At 29.2% G+C, this 23,098-nt stretch overlaps 1 protein-coding gene across 3 annotated transcripts in view; it reads right to left on the reverse strand.

Annotated features, from left to right (window-relative positions):
• Positions 1-23,098, reverse strand: part of LOC142321729 (E3 ubiquitin-protein ligase RNF123-like) — a 127,231-nt gene that overhangs the window by 58,286 nt on the left and 45,847 nt on the right. For all 3 annotated transcript variants that reach the window (XM_075360051.1, XM_075360050.1, XM_075360049.1), the window contains exons 10-13: positions 20,960-21,117; positions 17,597-17,733; positions 6,504-6,789; positions 373-540 (exon numbers count right to left, since the gene is read on the reverse strand). In XM_075360051.1, coding sequence (XP_075216166.1) covers positions 373-540; positions 6,504-6,789; positions 17,597-17,733; positions 20,960-21,117 — 749 coding nt within the window. The remainder of the gene's footprint in view (positions 1-372; positions 541-6,503; positions 6,790-17,596; positions 17,734-20,959; positions 21,118-23,098) is intronic.

Raw genomic sequence — 23,098 nt, forward strand, 5'->3', positions numbered from 1 at the left:
AGTTTAAGTATTACTAAGGTTCATATGAAATTTAATAATTTTATATACTACTCACTGAGACTAAACCGCTCAAAAATTGTGATGCATGTTACTAATTAAGATGCTAACTATATTTAACTAACATTAAAACAACACAGTTTGTTGATTAAAATCGTACCAACACAGCATTGTTAAATCATCATTTCAACGATTCACAAGCTTTGAAACTTTTTAAACTTATTTTCAGATAATGTTTAACTTATTTACATAATGATTAAACAATTAAGAAAACGTAGAAAATAATTCTGGATAAATTAACGACATCACATTAAAAAGAAAGGAAAATTTTAATAAATGTAAACAAATCAAATTAAGTTTAGTTAAAAACCTTACCTGGTGGGGGAGCATCATCGATTGCACTAGTACCAGCCACTTCAAGTGTAGGAGTTGCTGGAGGAGTGGAAGATGCCCTAGCTGCTTGCTGAATAGTTACTCCTCCTCCAACTGCTGCTGCTCCTACTGCTGCTGCTGCTCCACCCCCTGCAGATGGACCAGTTGCAGCTAAAATAACCAAAATACTTAATTCAAATATTTGTTTTTTAAACAAATATTTGTAATATTTATTTAAAAAGCAAATATTTGTAATATTTATTTAAAAAGCAAATATTTGTAATATTTATTTAAAAAACAAATAATAATAAAATGATTTCTTATAATGAGATTATTATACACATCCATTTTTTAAACAGCAAAATCGTAACACTTGCTTTGCAGTTTTTATCTGAGAAGAAAATTTTTAAATCTACGAACAAACGGAGATAAATTAAATGGTAACTTACACTATAAGACAAAAAAAAAAATAATAAACCTATTTGAAAACTGTTAACAATTAAAAAAAATTAGTTATATATTACACTGAAAAGGACAAAATACCATGCATACCATACAAAGTCACATAGTTAATTTGGATCACATAACTTGGCTAGCTAGTCTACATGGATTTCTATATTATTTTTATTATTAATTTTAATTTTTACTTGTAATTTTAATTAACAATTTAAAATTTTGAATATAAAAAAAAATTTTTCTTTTATTTCTATTTTGATTTAGGTAGATGTCATCCTATTTTATTTTATTAATTTTGTACTTGGGTTGATCCGGATTAATATAATATTTTTAAAGAATAGTAATAAGTACATTTAAAAACAATAATATTAGCTGAGTGCTTGGTCATCAACCTGCAGGCTTCTGTTATTTTTACTTTCCCATCTAGATAGCGCTATAGCACTAGAAGGGAAAGTATTGTAATCAATCCAATTTGGACATGTGCGGTTTTCACTGGATCTTGATGTTTTGAGATCAAGGCACGCAAAAAAAGATTGAAATTTTACACATGTTAATGTTTGCATGTATGCTCAGTGTTGGCCTATCACGTTATATCTCCAGAACAATTAGACCGATTTAGACCAAACTTGGTCAGATTACTTCTATATACGGGACACTGATGCCATCAAATTTTCAACGTGAAAGGTCAAGTGGGTGAGGCTGTAGAGCAAAGTCATTCTCAGTATCTTGAGGTTTTGCCTAATTAAGGTCATATTTTTCTTATAATCACTTTTTAACAATTAAGATAACGATATTTGCAAAAAAAAATTGAACAGCCACCCAAAAAAATGCTGTTGTAGTCATCTGCTATGTTGTGACATCACAGTAAGTGGTAGGATTAATATTTAAAGTGTAAAAAAGTAACTCGGTTTGGCTGGATCTCAAACTTGATCATTTGTTTGACTCAGTACCTGATGTGTTAAGTCTCGCAGCTACACCAGCTGCCAACTGTACACGCACAACAATTTATTCTATGTAAGTTGTAAAATTACATTACTTTAGTTAATGCTGATCATTGCCACTAGTACCGCTAGACCTGCGCAAATTAAATACGTTAAGTGCATACGCATTAATTAGAATCACTGAACTAAATAAACCAATAAATATTATATTTAAACAAAATGATAAATACTTTAAATTAAGTTGTTTGTGTATGTGTGAGTAAACCATGCATCAGAAATGACCCACAGTTGTAGGACTTTCCTGTCACGTTCTGGTAAAGTCCTACAACTGTGTTGTCAGCTTTTTTTAATATAAAAGGGACCCAAGGTTGTAAAGAAAGAAATTTCTAGAGCATACACAAAGTTTATAACAAAAGAAATAGTGGATATTTCTTTTGTTTATAAAGCATAAAATAAAATTTAATTCCATAATTTACAAATAAAAAATCATGTTTCTGTTTTCAAAAGGGTTCTCATTTTTTAATGAATTAGTTGACATTTTGGTTAGCATTTGATTGACAACCCAAAAGTTGGTTCCAGGATTTCTTTTAATAATGAATAAGATATATACCACACCTAGAATATAGTAAAGACCAAGCACATTCATTAAAATTAACATAACATTCACTTAACACACACCTAACATTTACATGAAACATTTATATTGTGTAACTTTTTTTTCAAAATCAGAGAAATATGAATTTTAAAGTAACTAATTCTTATCTATTTTCAACAATTCAGAAACCAAATGAATAAATATAATTTTTAAATATCCCTCTTAAAATTTATTAACATTAAATTTCTTTGAACTTAGAATATTATCTAATTTAAGTATGATTGAATGTTACAGTTTATAAAATTCTATTTACCGTTTTTAATCTTTTTAGAATTTCATCATAAAAATTATGTTTTTCTGAGACTTGGGAACTTAGTTTTTGTATTAATTGACCTTGCTCAGACACTAACAATTTTTTGCTAAAACTAAAGGTCTAATATGTAATAGTGGCACTTTACTTGCATTGTCATTTGGGAATATTTAGCAACTTCCAACCATTAATTAGTTTTCTATATAATGACTGCTCTTAGTACTACTAATATTTAATTTTTCATTAAGTATCATATTAATTTAGTAACTACTAAAATGATTAATTATAATAGGTTTTCAATTTTATCATGCAGACATCCTCATTTGAGATCTAAACAATGCTAAACAAGACACACAGAATTTAAACTAGAAAAGAAAGAATCAAAATAAGTAAGAGGAATAAATTCTTAGAAAGAGTGATTAACAGAACAGCCATCTACAGAACAACAATACCATCCAACAAAATTTGAATCCTCTCACCTAACCCTTCAGATATGGATATTTTTATCCAGGACTGAAGGTACCTTCAATCAAATCAATAATTTTGAATTGAACATTTTATCTCATGGAATCTGTGCAAAATTGGCTACACACCAGACCAAAACATTTCATCCAGGTAAGTAATTTAAAAGCTTATTAAAAAATGGCCTAGGTGTGGTATGGAATTATGTTGAAAAATAAGCAAATTTTATTTATATAACACAAATAAAAATTATTTTTTAATTTCACTTTACTTTTTATATTAGCCTTGTATATTATCAATATGTGACAGCTATTTATTGTACTGAACTGTAGATAGAAACAAAAAACATATTATATATTTTATATATATATATATATATATATAATATTGAGAGAAATACCACCAACACAAGTAAACAAATAGTTTTATTTTTATATTTTATTGTTAATAAATCTTCAAATAACAATGCCAATTTTTTTTTAATGAAAGTGAAACCGAAAGAATAACTCTGTTGATGATGTGCTATTTTTGTGACAGGATTGTTGGCCTTTACAAGAGGTATGTGATTTCATTAATAATAGATCTCCCAACAGAAAACCAATAAGTAAATTGACTGATCAAGACAGTACAGTGAATTGAAGAAACTGGTTCTGTAAAGAATCAAGCTCGCACCAGTAGACCAAGAACCATCACAACTGATGCAGTCGTTAGATCTATTGCAGACCTTTTCTGAAGACCCACATTCACTGATTCGGAAAGCTGTTAACTAACATAATATCAGTTATTTTTTAGTTCAATAAAAAGGAAAATAATAAAAAAACTTTCACCAAAAATTTGAACTGCTAGGCCTACAACTTCATTTTTATTAGCACTATCAAATTTTATGATTACAAGTATGTTGAAGTAAAATGGTGAAATGAGGAGTTAAAAAGTTGCATTGTTTCAATGTAATAAAACTGCATTGTTGTAAATTAACAGCTGATAAGGAAAAAATACAAGCTGATATTAGTAGCAAGTATTTAATTTTTGCTATGAAAATAATATCAGCTGAGACAACAGTTTTAAATTGTGTTATTAATTATAAGTTATTGTTTATTATTATCAATATTATAGCATTGTTTAAACCTTGTTATTGTATGAATTATGAAAGTAAAATGTAAAAAAGTTGTTCATGCAGCACGTTTTAGCCTCATTTTATTGTTAACACAACTTTTCATCATTTTCCATCATTGCAAATTTTAATGCTTATAACTTAATAATGACGAAATTAACAGAAAAACAGATTTCACCACTGTTTTTTTTGTAAAATTTTAAATCGAAATCATGTATCATTATGTCCACCTTCCTATTTAAAAAATTGGGTTTGATTCAATATGGTGGATCCAAGATGGTGGACAAAAATTAAAACCCTCCATAATGCAGATTTTTTTTAACTACACAGAGCCCCATTTCTTTCTTCCTCCAAACACCTCTCAGATATGCAGTATAAAGCTGTTTCCATGCTTAAATATCACCCATGTATTATTAAATATCAGGGAAAAATACAGTTGTTTCATGCTTGTCACAAAAAAAAGGTTGTTATTTATATATATATATATATATATATATATATATATATATATATATAACAATACAGAGGAATAATATGAATTATAAAAAGATTAATTTCAGTAAAATATTAATATATATATTTTTTTTTTTTTTTTTTTTTTTTTTTTTTTGTAGCTGCATAGTAAAATTATCACACAATAAACATTACCATGACCATCAGTTTCATAATAACAGGAAGTTCTGCAAATTATTTCTAATCAAAGATTAATTAATTATTAATTGAAGAAATGAAGAATTCATTACAGACTTATTAATACAAGAACATTTTTTTTTTAACTACCAAGAGAAGGGATAATTTTCATACCAGTTAGTTACTTAAAAACTAAAATTATAAAAATGATAAACCAACATACAAACACAATTTATTAATACACATAATAACATAATTACTTAATTTATTTTATATATATATATATATAAGGTGTTTGATTTTAAAAATCACTGGGAACAGGTGATTTTCTCGTAAACTACAAACAATACAAAAAAATAACCTTAACAAAAGTAACCTCAAGGGAGGGGACACCTCATGGTGACCTTGGATTTGACTGACCACATTTCAAGGTTAATGATTTTTTTTTAAATGGGAATGATCTATTTTTGGCTCCACCAATGAAAAGAGCAGAGAATTTTACCTTGGAATATGTGGTCACATATGATCTTGGACCTTTTTTTAAGGTTATACAGATAACCATCAGAGAAATTATTTTATGAGTCATAGTGTTTTATGAGTTACACGTTTTTGAAGATCATACAATACTCCTGGAATATTTATATTCCAGGCCATTTATCTCACATACAGGAAACAGTATAATCGTTACGCTATCGTATAACACTATTACTGATGATTAGCCATATGACCTTCAAAACGTCCAAGGTCGTATGTGTGGCATATTCCAAGTTAAAATTTTCTCATTGGTATTTTTTTGTTGGTGGGATCAAAAACAAATCATTCCATTTGAAAAAATCATGTTAACCTTGAAATAATTGTGAATGTCAAGTTCAAGGTCAAATCCAAGGTCAACATGAGATGTCCTCCAATCTGAGTAACTTTTGTTTGGTTCTTTTTTTTTCTGTATTTTATGAGAAAATTGCATGGGACGATTAAAATGAAACATCCTGCATAATCTTAATTATCCAGATTAGATGGATCCATTATGTGATTTGGACGAATGAAATTCCAGATAATTTGAAAATTTTATACATCCTATTGAAATGATAAGAATGAAATTAAAATTAAAGAAACTTATTTGAAACAGTTTTTAATGTACAAATTTATTATAATTTATTTAAACTTACATTAAATAAAAATCAATTTTGAAAAAAGGCCTACTACACTAGTTACTTAATCATTCAGATTTCTTAAAATAAGAGATGGTCAAAATCAATGTGCTATTGTGATAACTGATTTATACCTTACATTATCTAATCTATCCACAATCTAGTCTTTAATTTACTGACAAATAAATATCAGGTAGGGCTAAATATGATGGAAAAATCTAAATTTTCCAATAAAAAAAATTAAATTCATTGTACTTAGTAGATATTTTATACTGATGTACCAACTTTAAATTGAAAAGTTGGACCACATTACAATAGAAAAGGGTGGTTCTGATATTTTATAAAAAATTAATGATATATCATTTATATTTAAATCACTCCAACACCAAATGACATCCTGATGTCCAGATGAATAGAATCTGTGCATAAATGTTGTTATAATAAATATAAAAGTACAATTAAACTGTATCTGTGAAGTTACCTTGATGGGGTGTTACAGCAAAAGGATCTTGGGCTACAGCAAGAGTAGGATGATTTGGTCCAAGCTCTTCAATCAGTTCAAGGCGTAATAGCTTTTGTAAATGTGATAAAACACCACCAAACCTATCTATATTGAAATAATTGATGGTACCATCATAAAATACTCTAATAGGGATTTTTGGAAAATTTGTTTTCAGTTCTTTCTCACACAATATCTGAGCACATGAAATCAGACGATGAAAGCAACAAAGTGTAATTGGTAATGGCGTCTGTGCAACTGGTAAACTCTGGAACAAAAATTATGTTAGAAATAACTACAAACTCAAAATATAAACACGTCAAAAATAATTGCTTAACTTATTTAATTACTATAACTAATAATTTACTTTTTTAAACTAATAGTATAAAATAAAACTGCAATATATTAATACAGAAAAAAGAATAAATCAAAATGTTACTTCACATTTAATACCTTAAGATTTATTCTGAATTGTGATAATTTTAAATCAAGCTAAACTAAAAGTAGTGAATCATAACTTTCAAATTACTTATATCTGGACTACAATTTAAAAAATAATTATCTTGACTGAACTTTATGATGAACCTTTTAATAAGTAACTTAAATAATCTTTTAAAATATTTACCACCACTCTTTATCATAAATCCTGAATTATTTGATTCCAGTATTCTAATATTTTTATTCCCTTACAAATTAGCTAAGCTTTTATGATACTAACCAGATTAATAGTGTAATATGCACTAAAATTTAATTAAAAGATTTCATTATATAATACATATGGAGCTCCTAGCAAAGAGATTTATGTCAATAAAGGTCTGGAAAGTGTTAAAACTGATTAAATTTGTTTTAATAACAGCAAACCACATCACTTTGTAAAAATAAGAGGCAGATTAAAATGGTGAGTGAAGCTAGAGGGGTGGGAAGATTTGTTAGAAGGTATTAAAAAAATGAAGTAAAGATTTATATAAAATTCAATATTGTGGATTTTTTATACTTACAATAGAAATTATGATGATTTATAGGAAAAAGAATTAATTAAAATACTTTCATTAGTACACATTTAGAATCTATCTTGTACATAAGTTTTTATAATATTTAAATAAAAAATTAAGTCTATGAAATTCTGATATAGTATGAAATGGTCGAAGGCTGTATAATTTTAGTTTAAAATTCAATATAATAGCATTTACTAATAGACACTTATGTATTGAATTAGCCTGAGCTATTTGGAATATAACAAAAAAATCTGATGTGGACACCATATGACTTCCTTGTATGCCTATTAAATTGCACATACACATTTTTTAAAAATGAAAAGTACATAAAAATTTATTTCATTAATAACTTCTGATATTTTTTGATATATTTTTTTTGTTATTGTTATTATTGAAGTATTATTTATCGTAAAAACATTTTTACAATCTGATGTTAATAATTATTAATAAATCAATAAATTTAAATTAAAATGGATTTATTCATGAGTTATGCAAGATACATACATATGTAAATACATATATAGGTACGAACAAACATCATGCCAAAACTAGTCAAAATGGATTCAGGGATGATCAAAATGGATATTTCCATTGAATTCTGAAAACCAAAATTGTTTGTGATCACAATACTTAATTTACTTCATACAAGGAAGTAAAAAACTGTATTATTAAGAAACTTTGACTAGCAAATGAGGGTACAAAAAAATAAAATGCTAAAGAATGGAATCAGTGAAAGAAATCAAAAGGAATAACATGACATAATGCAAGTGATAAAGGATACATATTCAGTGATGAAATAAATATGGAAATCAAAAACAAGAGTTGCATAATAGGGTCGAATTAGTGATGTCAATGATCAATAAAGGTGACTAAACTTATTCAGCATCACAACACAGAAGATATTACCTAGCAGGAGATATCTATGATTGACCAAGACGGCATCTAGTAGTAAATTTAATGTTAACTCATTTAGTGTTTTACATTCAGTATATAATGTAGATGAATTATCGTAAAATATTTTTTTTTAAATCAACAGTTAAAATGGATTTTTTTGTCATATCTTTAACTACACGTATCATTTTTAATCCAAGAATATAATTAGTACTATTGATGAAGTATTAATCAAGTTGTGATTAATAGTAGTAAGATATCAATCAATGACTTACTGATACTATAGTACACATCTAGTAAGAAAATATATAATATTAATACCTTAAGAAGGTATTTGTAGTGTTTTGGTTATGTTGGTCTGCAAGATGGAAGCTGTAGAAATGAATTTTTAAAGGCAAATCTGAGCATATCCTTTTAGGATAGACAGTCATTTATGGATATTTTTAGGTGTGTTATGAAAGGATTTGTGTATTTGAAGATAAGAAAAGAACAACTACTGGAAAATTAAAGAAAACAAATACTGGTATCAGATAAAACTAAATAGCAGACTGTAGAGAATAAACAACACAATTCAGGTTCAAGAGTGCAATTCAGCTGAAGGAGTTAATGATATCATAACAACATAAAACAGATTTAGATTATTATGCCAAATAGACAGTAATGATAATGCCAGTAGAAGTAAAGAAAATGTAGAAAATTTAAAAATAAATTTAACAATGAAATAGAAGTGGCGTTGAAAATGAATTATGATCAAAAAAAAAAAATAAGACTGCAGAAAAACGAGAAATAATTTTGCTACAACTATTAGCACAAAATCAGAAAAGTTGGTAGTTGTATGAAACCAGGAGCCTATATGCCGTATGGTGGGCATGTTAAAAGTTTGTCAGTATGTGTAGTGATTTATCTAAACATGATTAGATTATCATTTATAGTAGGGTAAATAATGTTTTATACCACAAAAATAGTAAGATTAACATTATAAGGGAAACGTTAGATCAACTTTCACAAACCAATGTTGTTATCAACACACCACACAGTTATGATCAGGTGAATTAATCATATGCAAGTTGTAAATGAACAGGTTATTAATTTTAAAAAGACTATATCATAGATTTAGTAATGTTTTGTAAATGTGAATAGTGTACACAGATCTATGCAAAATAAATATAAGCTTCATATTAGCAAATGAGAAAAAGAACTAGTATGTTCTTAAAATGATTTTAATAAACCATTCCAACCTTGTATTACATCTAAATTATATAATGAAAACATACAAGGTATTTGATATTAAAGGGCCTACTAGAGTTGTTGGTAACTCCTCACTCACTTCAACTACACTAAGGCAGAATTAATTTTATTTAGATTTCATTAATACAAATTTTTTTATAAAATTATTTAAGTTGAAATCAAGGACTTAAAAAATACTTGTATAAATAACTTGGTCATTAGATATTAGTCTAAGTAATGTAAAATGGAATTAAGCATATGATACAAAAAATTATAATGATAAACAGAAGATTTCTGCAATATATTTAACAGACACTTTATCAGATTCTGTCCTGTAATTAAGTTATTCTAATGAAAATCATCTAAACAATATTCTGAAAATAACATCTTAAATTAAAATTAAATATGACAGATATGATTGAATTTTACATAATTTAAAATAATAAATTATTTTATGGTAAATACAAATTACTTACAACATATGAATTTATAGTTGTGATTACAAATTTGCATAGAAATCATAACAATGATTGGATAAAACAAAAATCAGATAATTTAAGCAAAATGTCATGGGATATTGTGAGTGAATTCAGAGTAAATCACAGAATGAAAGTATAGTTAAAAGTAAGTATTGAAATAATAATAGATTCCTTTGAGGAGGCCACTACTAAATTATTATTTCATTAACTTAAAAAATAACACTTACATCTTATTTCCTTGATAATATTAAAAACTACATAAGCAAATAATTTTATTTAAATGATATGAAGAATAAACTTGACACAATTATTGAAATTTTGTTAAAAGGTTTATCAGGGTTATGATGTTTAAAAATATGAGAAATTATAGTTAGTAACATTTATTTAATAAAAAATTTTAAAATCCATTAATTACTAGAATTAGTGTAGACAGACCAGTATACATAATTTTGAATATGAAAAGTGCATGATATAAAATCTAAATCCTTAATATTTTCTTACTTAAACAATAGGCTACAATACACTGAGGTACATGGTAAAAATAATGGAGTAGTTAAATACATGCAGATCAGATTTTAGGTTAGTTGAGTATCTCAAATTCAAGGTATCATCTTTTAATATTGTAGTTCAATGATGTAACTCTTCATCAAACAAATATATGTAGGACCGATGATATTTCTGATCAAGTGTGAGAGGAAACTTGGAACAGTAAGCAAAATAAACATTTTTATTTAAATGTCAGAAAAGCCAGTGTGAAATTAGTATTCCTGTACATAGAGGTACATTTCCTTTGAAAAAGTGCAAAAATTTATTGGTATTACTGTAAATGATCAACTAGCTTGGTCTGATCACATACATTTTTTATATGATTATAAACTAATTTAGTTTCTTTTATCTAACTTGAGAGTTCAGTATCACATGAATAACTGTGATGTAAAATGAATGGTCTGTTATAGTATAATATATTCATAGATAGCTTAGCTGTTGAAATGTGGGAATCAGCAAGTAAAATATATAATAAAATTCTTATTCAACAAGAAAAGAATAAAAAAACAATTTTTGGATTAAGTAAATCTGAGTCTCATGCAGACTGTATTTTAAAAACAATAACTCGTTTTAAATTTATTTGTTGTATGTCTACAAAGTGTACAAGAAACCCTTTACACATTGTATGTATAGAATACATCCTGTGGTTACAATAAATACACTGCAGAGAATCATATCACTAACAAGGAATTGTAACAACAAACAGAGAATGGGTTTGAAATTCAAATTTACTAATAAAAGTCCTTTTATTAATACTGGATAAGGAAAAATAAATGTTTATTCTTCCAGGTAAAACAATGACTATTTATTTGTTATAATGAATTTCAAAATTGTTAAGTTGTAGTATACTTAATATACAGAGTGATTCAAGAGAAAAGGGAAATAATTTGGGAACTGATTCCACAGGTTGAAATTGAAAAAGTTCATGCAAATATGTCCGAAAATGCTTTGTTGTCACCTAAGTCGAAATCCTAAGTTACACCTAGTGAAAAATTTTTACCCGGATTTCGGTACCCCCAGAAATGTACCCCATTATACAAGGAGTAAACTTGATGGTTTTTTATGTTTTTTGACCTGAAAAATTTGATAAAATAGGTCTCAGAACTGCATCTCTTGTAGTTCTCATTTTCATAATATTCTATGTAAAACAGAAAAATTCAGTGATGAAAAACAGGTTTTTTTAGGTTTGAAGTGCAATAATTTTGTTAAATGACTAATAAATGTGTAAATTTTATTCTCAAAACTTGTACAGAATTTAATTCTGAGAAAATTAATGGAATAAAGTTGGTAAAAAAAGAAAAAATTATTAAAAACAAAACAGAACACAACTTAACAGAAAAGTGTTATGAATGTGTAAAAATTACAAACTGCTTAGTACAATTAATTTAAATCTTTGATAAATTGGTTGGCAACACTAACTATGCGCTTCAAAATTAATTTGAATATCACTCACTCCTTGTTATCACAAAATTGTGGCATTTGTTAAGAAACATTAGGCAGTTTAGTTGTTTCTGACAATTCCTGGCCAGGCATGGTGGTTACAGATTATCTGTTTACATTTGCTCTTGATCATTCAGACTGCTGTCTGGCCTGCGATGTGGAGGAAACTCTGTACCATGTCTTTCTGTTGTACGAGGTTCCAGGATGCACGGAGGTGCATGATGGATGCCCTGCATCAGGTGGACATGTTCAGACCTGAGGATCTTCAGCAGATAATGCTTCAGGGTGTGAAGCAATGGACTATTATTGCAAACTATAATAGAAAAGGTTTAGAAGAACTTAGTAACACAGAAAAAACTTGTAGGAGACGGCAAGCATTAGTGCGGCCTGCAAGGGAATGAGCGTCGGAGGGTGCCAGGTTGGACAGGTCTGCAGCTGAGTACCTTAGGAGCCCTCTCAATCATGAGGGGGGGTCGCTTTGGTGCGGAGAGGCTGTGGACACTCTGCTCCCGGTGCCTGAGGGTGTTGCTCACATTTTTAGTGATTATGGCTGACGGTTGTGTGGGTAAGTATTAAGTTGGTAAGTATTAAGTAGTTCAGTTTTGTGTGTGTGTGTGTGTGTGTGTGTGTGTGTGTATGTTAGATGGTAGGTGTGTGTTTTGTGTACTCTGGGTGAGATTGCGGAAATTTAATTTATTTTTTAAGTGTACTTTGGTGGATAAGTTGTATCTTGTGGCCATGTCTTCATGATTGTTGTGTGCTTGTCTTGATTGTATAATTTATATATGTGTGTGGTACGTGTTAGGTGTTCTATTTTTCTGGATGTTTTCCTCCTTTAGGTATTTGTGGCATGCAGTGTGTCCATGTAGTGGTCTGGTATGGATGATGTTTGCTTGTGGAGACTGAATATGTGTGTGGGTCCTTACCCTCCTCCTGAAGTAATGCTTTATTAGTGGTTTCGCAGGAGGTGGGGTTGCCAGGGGTTAAGTTTTAATCAGTAATACGCAGGAATACGTACACATTTTCTGTAACAGCTTGCAGAACCTGTTAGCGAGTCCAACACTGCTTCGGCGCCTGTATATGGGTTCCTCCACATCAAAAAAAAGAAAAAAATTGTTTCTGACAAAATTTTGACTGTTTAATTATTTTTGAAAATCAATTAATTTTGGGTGTTTGTGTTTATTGTACTCTTTACAGATTTTTTTTCCAATTGAATCTGAATTTAAAAAAGTAAAATTTTGTTTCGAATATTTGTTTTGAAAAATGCTCTCTCTTCACTCATGCAGAATATCCTGATATGGTTTTTGTTTAGAGCTTTTGCAATGGAAGAGCTCAAGCTGTGGTGAAAGAATACCAATGAAGGTATCTTGGACAAGTATTAGGACAATGAAGGTATCTTGAATAAAGTATTTTATAGACTTCTTAATAATCTTCATGAGAATGATACACTTCCCAGCTCTCATGTTTCATCTGAATGTTAACTGGTACATGGTAAAGTGAAAAAAACATTCTTCAGATGGTATAGCTCAGTCCTACAACAGATACAACTCAACATTCCACAAAGTATAATATGGAGAACATTATATTCTCACAGACTGTGATCTTATCATGTTCAGAAAGTTCAACACCTGCAGCTTGGTGACCATTCCAGATAACTGCAGTTTTGTTAATAGATTAACAACTACCACTTAATTCCATTCATACCACTTTCAGATGAACCTACTATTACTGTAATTCCATAAACAACACATTCATATCAATGGTCTGAAGAAAACCCACATTTTGTAGCTAAATCAAATTTCCAGCAATGATTTTCAGTGAACATTTAATGTGGTATAATTGACAACCAATTAATAGGCCCTTTCATACTAGAAGTGTATGTCAAGTACTTGACAACCAATTAATAGATCCTTTCATACTAGAATATGTTAAATGTTTAAAATCCAGGTGAAATTTTCCATTAGCCATAACTAGATAACTAAGTGTTTTCAAGCATGTGTTTGTATGAGCTTTTTCCTTATTTCAAGCTCTAGAACCATTTCCCAAATTTTTCCCCTTTTTTCCTGAATCACTCTGTATATTTTAATTGTGTATATATTTATTGTGAAGCAAGAAATAAAGCACACTAGTTTGAATTTGTTATAATGTAGATAGTTAAGAAACATAAAATATGCATCACAATAAGATGAATTAGATTATAATGTAAAATTGCAGTGGATGTAATTTTACATAATAAACTTATAAGATTTTGTAGTAGATGCCACTTATTAGAATCACTGGGTAATTGAATCAGCCGGATTACTGAATTATTTTTCTAAAACTCAAACTGAAATACAGGAAATTTGTATAAATTTCTTCGTGTAATAGAATCAAGAATCAGCTTATTGAATCAGCATTTTAATATTTTATATTTATTTGTTATAACATAAAATGGATTATTTATATTTATTGCATTGCATTATACTATTTATGCATTCATTTTACTCATATTTAATGTTTAAGTTGATTACTCCAAGGAAATTGGTCATATTGTACCATGGTCTTGCAACTAGCTGGCTAATGATAAACAGCATGGTGCCAGATTTTCATTGGTAAAAGATGGCAGACTAAATACACATACATGCAGTGCAGTACACTTCAAGCCACTCATCTTTCAGTGCATCTTATCTCTCTACACTGGGTATACTGAATACACAGTTCAATTCATATATTTATTTAAATCTTTCCTTTTTGCACATGCTTCAACTGTTGTTAGATAAACTTCCCAAATGTAATCAATCAGTCAGAAGATGAAATGACACTGGCACTTTCTTAGACTTCACTTTCTCGTATCATTAAAAGCCGCAAAGAATTTGATGCTGCATTCATCCTAAATAAGAATGTGGACATAAAGAGGAAACTTGATGGTAAGAATGAAAATACTGAACATGCTTTATTGAAGTGGTTCACTGAGGCAAGAACATTAAATGTACCCATCAATCATGGAAACATAATGGTAAAAGCAAAATAATTTGTTTAAAAATTTGGTATTCATGATTTCAACCAACAGATGGTTGGCTCTCATTGGAAGAAGAGAAGCAATATTGTCAACAAGATATCATTTGGTGAAAAATTGGATGCTGATCAACCTGCTACAGATGACTGGAGTAAGAACTTAACTCCCAAAACCTTAAAAAAACTTCAAACCTGATGATATTTGGAATGTAGATGAACTAGAGTTGTATTTCACTTACTGATTTTTCATTATATTTAAAAAATTGACAACTCAGGTGGTAAAAATTCTAATATGGACACCACATTACTTCCTTGTACACCTATTAAACTACATATATGCATTTTTTAAAATGAAAAGTTCATAAAATTTTAATTCATTTATGTCTGATATTTTTTCTTTTTTTTATAGTTATTACTGAATTATTATTTATCATAATATTTTTATCATCAGAAGTTAATAATTATTAATAAATCAATATATTTAAATTAAAAAAAAGATAAAGTCTGATTCGAACTGATGTGCCTTACCGTTGTAAGATCCAAATATTTCATTAATTAAAATTTTATTTGGCTATAACTCTGGAACAAATGAAAATAATTCCATTTATGATATATTGTTGAAAAGCTCTCAATGAGGGCTTATTACTGCAGTTAAGGAAAAGTCCAAAATCCAAAATTTCAACATCCTACGGCTAATCATTTTTGAGTTATGCAAGATACATACGTACATACAGATGTCACACCGAAACTAGTCAAAATGGATTCAGGGATGTTCAAAATGGATATTTCCACTGAAATCTGAAAACCGAAATTTTTCACGATTACAATACTTCCTTTACTTCGTACAAGGAAGTAAAAGCAGAAAGACTGCATAACAGTTCTCCTCACTTGCAACATGAATGGAAGTGATAAAAAAGAACTCCTAGTTATAGGTAAATCAAAAAATCCTAGATGTTTCCTCATCTTAAATAACAGCTCAAACAAAAATGCATGGATGATGTCTGATTTGTTTTCTCAGTTTTTGATTAAATGGAATGAAAAAAATCAGTCAGAGAAGGAAAATAGCTTTAATTTTAGACAATTATACAGGTCATAACTAGCAAGTTATAGTTTAAAAAGCGTCAAATTAATTTTTTACCATCGAATATAATGGCTTTAATACAGCAATTAGATCAGGAAATTGTAAAAACCCTGAAAGTTTTATACAGAAAAAAATATGAGGATAATTCAAATGACAGATGAAGCAGGACTTGAGAAGACTGTACATGATATAGCAAAAAAGATTATACTCCTAGATGCTACTCATATGTTACACAAAGCTTGGAACAGATTAAAGATTGAAACTATTAAACTGCTTCAAAAAAGCTGATTTTATTAAATCTGATGACATTGTGCTGATAAGTTCAATCCAAGATATGGATGAAAATTAATCAGTGGATCTCTATTGATGAGGACATTCCTGTTAGTGTTCCTGTCACTGATGATGCAAGTGTCAGAAATTATGAAGAGGATGAGATTGAAGAAAGAGGATGTTTGGACCATCATTAAAAGAAATAATCTATGCGGTATATCAGTTCTATGGAAAAATTTGTAATTACCCGGAGGAAGACCAGAACAGCTTTGTGATTTTTATAAAGTGGAAAATGTGCCTTGGAACACTATAAAAAAAATTACTTCTAAAAAAGATAACTGGTTACATGAAATTACAGAACAACTGAAATTTGTGTAGTCTACACGTAAGTTACAGATTTGTTTTTTCTTAATTAATTGCATACAATTTTTTTGTAAATTTACATTTTACAGTATTGTCCATGTTTTAATATCTTTATAATATCTCTTTATAATACAGTACTGAATTTAATAGAAGTGATAAAAACAAAAACACACGACAGTGAAGATAAGTTTTCTTTTTCTTTTTTCAATATTACATTAGTTTGATTTAATGTACCATGTTATCTAAATTAAAACTATACTTAATACATGTAGCCTTTAAAATGCGTACATTATGAGTTATGTTTCTAAGTGTACAGGAGAATTACCATCGATGCTTAATTGAATCAGCCGCTTTATTAACACTTTTTTTATGTACAAAATTGATTATAATAAGCAGCATCTACTGTATAAACTTATAAGATATAAACTTTTTACTACTGTGATTGTATTAATCCTTTTTAATGAATGTAAAAGCTGGTTAGTACTCTAAAATTATGGAACTAGTAAAGCTTTTCATTAGAGTCGGGACTCAATAAAATTTGATATTCTATAGTAAATAAAATTTAAATCTGCTGTCAGGAAAATAATTAAACAAAAAAAATATAAGAAATTCAAAGAAAAGTTATAGTGCAATAATGAATTAAATATTTTAAGTCGGATGTTTTTTTCATCTTTAACCTCCTGTAACCTTGGAATGTCAGATTGGTTTTATTTTTCATAACTTTAAAATGCATAAAATTATAAATTTAAAATTTATTACAATTAAAAAGACAAAGATAGTAATACTAACACGACTATAAAGGAAGTTTTCCTGAAGGAACAAACGGAACTTTGATAAAAAGAGTCTACGTGATGATGCCTGTTGCATCGTACCATCAGAATTATCCAACAAACATAACATCAGGTCAACTTGTAACAACTCAACAGCTGAAACAAATTATACAAACAAAAGTAAATAATTACATGATACATATTCAAGGTAATCAGCCTGTTATTGTTTAGCATTAACAAATTATCTACAATCATTTTCAGTTAGAATTCTCCAATCAGAAAACATATGGTTTTCTTCAACATCTTCTTTCATAATACATATTTTGACTCTTTTTAAAGATGTATTAATGTAATTTAGCATTTTATGTAATGTGGAATATTTTTTATACAACTTTGTCATACTTTTTAACATTTTCTCATATGGCCTCTGCAAGTTTATCATCAGCCAAAACTTTTACTCAGAATCATCAGTATCATAGATAATCCACAAACTGACAGAACAAACTTCACAACCAACATAACATGGTCAACAAATGTTCTATTCCAAACAATAAGTCAGAAAAAGTGCAATCTGATACTTCTTTCAAGTTCTTCCTTAAATTTTTAAAACCTTCAAGAAATGTTTCATAAGCCTCAATGGTTCTGCCTTACTTAAAACGTTTTTCCATCATCTCTTGACTTCCATGCATCAGCCACCTTACAGAAAGTTTTAAAAGTGTTATGCAAAACCTTTTAGGAAACCATAAATCCCTCAATTACTTTGACACTGTGGGTAAATTATTAGCCATACAAACATATGGGATGTAATATGTCCCAAAAGTTCATTTCTTGGATTCACATCTGGATTTAGTTCAGGACAATCACATCAGTGATGATCACAAGGAATGCTTCCACTATCAAATCTGTCACAGAAAACAGGTACTAGCAACCTGTTTTCTGTGCAAGAATGCTCATAAATTATTGTTGGACACTAAAGAGGGATGTTCCAAATGCGAAACACAAAAGGAAAACAATTACCACGTTTTAGGTGAGTAGAATAGTTCCCTACATGCATATAAATTCTTCTTTTTTTTTATATATATGCATCACAAAAATACAACAGATTATGGAGAAAATCCATTTACATATTTGAATTCAATGTGAAAAATTCTATTAAGATCACATACTTTGTTCCATGTGCCAAAAAAACGTTTAATTTTGTTCCTAAGTGTAACTTATTTCATTTGGTTATGATCACATTTTCTCAGATATCATATGCACTTGACAAATGTACCAAATGTGTCTTTATACTTATTTTTAGACAGATATTTATAATTTATTTGTTACTATTATTCATTTTGGAAGTTAATTTCATAAGATTACATAAGGCCTAACCACTATTTCTTTCATTCTTCAATACCTAAAAAATGTTTAAGGTTCAACTACAGATGAAGGGCTGAAATGTAGTAAGTTTATAGTAATTTGAACCTTCAACAATAAAAACCCCTTAGTAATCTGAACAATTGAAATCCGATTATTACAATTTTCAATTTTTCATCCTAGAAAAATAGCATAATTTTTAAATAAGATAAAATAGAAAAAATTGCTGAATATTACACTGACATCAATATATCTGTATTCACTGATATGAATTGAGTGCGATAGCAGAGGTATTAGAAAGCAAGTTGGTTTGCATTCAGTGAATACACCAATGTGGAATATGCAGTAGTAAAATTTGCTTTTTTTCTCCACCAGTTACATCTATGTCATCATAGATATTAATCTATGGGTTAATATGGGTTAATAATTTCTTAGATGGTCAGGTTTACATGATATATTCTTCATTTTCTGAAATCTACAGATCTTTTTCGATTTTATTCGTATAGATGTTATCATTTATTGGATATTATAAATGTTAATCCAGATCTAAACAAGCTTTTGACGAATGATGAGACTCATTTCCACCTTTTAGGCTTCATCAACAAGCAAACCTTTTGCTAGTAATTAAGTGTAAACCTCAAATATTACATTAAAAGCTACTCCATAATGTTTAAGTGACAGCCTGGTGTGTCAATTCATATTTTAATTTACAGGATTTCTTTGAGACAACAATGAACTTGCAGAAACAGTAAATTCACAATGCTAATTCACATGTTAGAAAGTTTCCTTTAGTCTGGATTAACTAATCCTGTTAATCAAAATATGTTATTTCAACAAGATTGTGCTATGTGCCACACTTCAAGGGCTTCCATGACAATTTTGAGGCAATTGTTTCCTAATTACATCATCTCAAAGAATGGGGATGTTCTTTGGCATGCATGTGATGTTTTCCAAGTACTTGAAATTATGCATTTTTTAAACACCAGCAGCACACCAACTCCAGAATCTGAAAGAGTAGATCTGAGAAAAGGTGGCTTGAATACATGTAGCCAGACTGAAAAATGTGAAGGTAACTTATACCATAAGACTATTGGAATGTGTAAAGCAAAGCAGTGACCAAATTCAAAATGTTATTTTTTAATAATTGTAAATAATATGTTTTCATTTCATACACAATAAAATGATTAAATACTACTTTTTACGTGTTATTTGGTGTATTTTTAATTGCCTGGTTCACTTCTGCACTCTGCATTTAAACTAATTAATTTTTTTTTTCTTAAATAAGCATTGATAATCCACAAAAAAAATTGATTAATGAGAACTATTGTAGCTTAGTAAATTACATTTTTTACATGCATTACATACTATACTGCTTATAGCATCTTAAGCCAGATTTTTAAAAACATAAATACCATATTATCCTTAGATATCCTTAGATAGACATTCAAAACATGGATTGGATTTTTTTTTTAATTCTTTACAAATGGGCTTTCTAATATTTCTCATAGCATGCCAAAAATTGTTCTATTTTTACACTAAAAAACATATTTGAAAATATTTATTTTTGATTCCAAAAATGGCAATACTTTAGCTTCAATTTGAACTGTAAAACTATCAAGTCCAGAAAATTGATGGTGTGTAATTGACAACACATTTATTTCTCAAAATTTTATTAAAGCTGTTGAAGAGCTTGTTTGATTTAAGGTAATCGAATATTCAAAATCAACATTTTTTTAACTCTATACTTTTTGCATTAAATCTTATAAAATACATCTGCATAAAGAATTAATGACAAAAACCTGGAAAATAACATGTTAAAAATATTCAACAATATTACTTGAAATTAACGTTATTTTGTATTCCAATTGTTAAGATTTTGAACGTACATACCTTTCTTTCTACTAAAAAGTCTGCAAAGTATCCAAGGGTAAAGAAAGAATAGTAGTGAAGGAAGAACAAATGCTATAAGCAATACAATGTAATAATGTGTATGTAATGAAATTTGTATCATACTAAAACTTACATGTAATTCCAACTTTCATTTTATCACAATCTTCAACATATTTTCTAAATTTCATTTGATGAGAACTTCCATTAGTTCCAGGTTCCCACCATGGATCTGGAATATTTTCCACTAATCCTTTATCATCAAGAGGTTTTACATGAGAAAAATTAGCAAACCTATTAAAATTTTTAAAAAATTCACAAATAAAAGTTAACAAAAAGTCCAATATAATCAGAATAAAAAAAATTTACATCATATAGTATTAGTAAATTTTAGGATAAAATAACTAATTATTAACTAAAAGGAGGTGTGCAATCCAAGTTTGCTAACTCATCTGGCCAGGAGCAAAAGGATTCTTAATTTCAGCTGACTGTAATTTTATGGCAGCACATGAGTAAATCAGTCATACTTGGTAGAAACCACCATATTTATATCCACTGCAAATTATTCAGTGACAAATTATAGTGCAAAGGACACTAGGGAAGTTTTGCATACAGTATGAATTTATTTTTTACAATCTTTTAAAATAATCTCCACCACACATTATACACTTTTCCATCCTTCGAAACTGGTTTTCAAAGAAACTCTGCCGTATTTTATCAGATCACCTGATCTGATCAGATCACAATCTCATCACCTCAAGCCCTTAGGAGGTCATTATCACTCATAAAATGCCTCTCTCTTTCAGTATTCTTCACTTGAAGGAACAGCGTGAATTCACATGGAATAAGATAGGAACTGTTGGGAGAGTGTTCTTACAGTTTTATTCCAGTGCTGGCCAAATATTTGAAGCAAACTTTAAAGCAGTGCACTGGAGCATTGTTGTTATAAAGAAACCATGTGTCCATCCCAGGCATGTACATTCGGTTTTGAATGCAGCTTCTTGAGAGCTTTGACAACTTTAGGCAGGCATTCCTTAGCAGTATACTACTTCCTTGTAACTTATCTTCTGAGTTTCCATCACAACTTGCTCTAAACTTTCTCTCATACTAAAACATACGACCACCATTCTCTTCATCACTTATCTGGATTTTTGAAAAACCAGGGAGATTTCCACTTCTCTGAACACTGACACTTTGTTCTGAGCCTTGGTTAGAATGTCATAATAGTACAGCCAAGTTTCTTCACCAGTCACAACACTGCCCACATAGAGAGATTTCCCATTTTCAAACATTTTCAGTACTTCACAGCACCATGAAACACAATGTGTCACCTGATTGTTAGTTGAGTTATGCGGCACCCAACACAAAATAGCACAAACTACTGGTACATTAACGCCCAAGGACACCTCTATTTAGTGGTAGGCCACAAGCATTTTTGTACTGTAGCAATGTTTCCCTCTGTTATAGATAAAGACAGTCAACCTGAACATGGAGCATCCTCAAGGTCAAAATATCCTCTTTCAAACTCTTGTTACCACCTAAGTATTGTTGTACAAGGAGGATAATCCTCTCCAAGACAGGAGTCATTTCCTCTACTCACTGATTAACCCCTTAACCCCTGCGCCAAATTGTTGCACAGAATTGCCCAGTATTCAGTTCTCAACCACAACATCATTACATTCTTTTCACTAACACAGCTAAAAAGCAAATGACACTGAGACAATGACTAAAATGGCTACAGTGCAGGTGAACTAGAACTACCCAGCAATTTGAGATTAGCCAGGAGCAAAGCAAAGACTAAAATATTTCTCTTTAACAAGGCAAAAAACACACTCAAAACTCAAGGCTGAATGCTGAAAATACTTGTGGCCTACAAGCATGATCTTTCTGCTAATGCTCTTAAAATGACAAAGAACCACTCACTGTCTCAATTTTAAAAATAAATTAGCTGAGCTGAATATTTTTAAATTATTGTCATACCACTAAGAGTAAACAGCCACCAGTCTAGTACTCAGGCCAATGGTATATTTTCAAAATCTGACCAGTTGTAAGAGGAAATGTGAGTTGTTAATTAAAATCCAACAATAGAATAGGAGGATTCAATAGTGTTAGAACATAACCGATTTACCTGGGCATCAAACTACCAACCTATAGACAAAGTAGGCTAGCACTAAAACCAATTGTGCTATTACATACATACATTGCACAAGTCAATATTCTGCTGAACCTGTTGCTTTGCTCCTTTACTTCTATAAAATGTTTAAACTCTTTAAAT

This window comes from Lycorma delicatula, chromosome 3 (assembly GCF_047948215.1).
Source record: "Lycorma delicatula isolate Av1 chromosome 3, ASM4794821v1, whole genome shotgun sequence".
Classification (NCBI taxonomy): domain Eukaryota; kingdom Metazoa; phylum Arthropoda; class Insecta; order Hemiptera; family Fulgoridae; genus Lycorma; species Lycorma delicatula.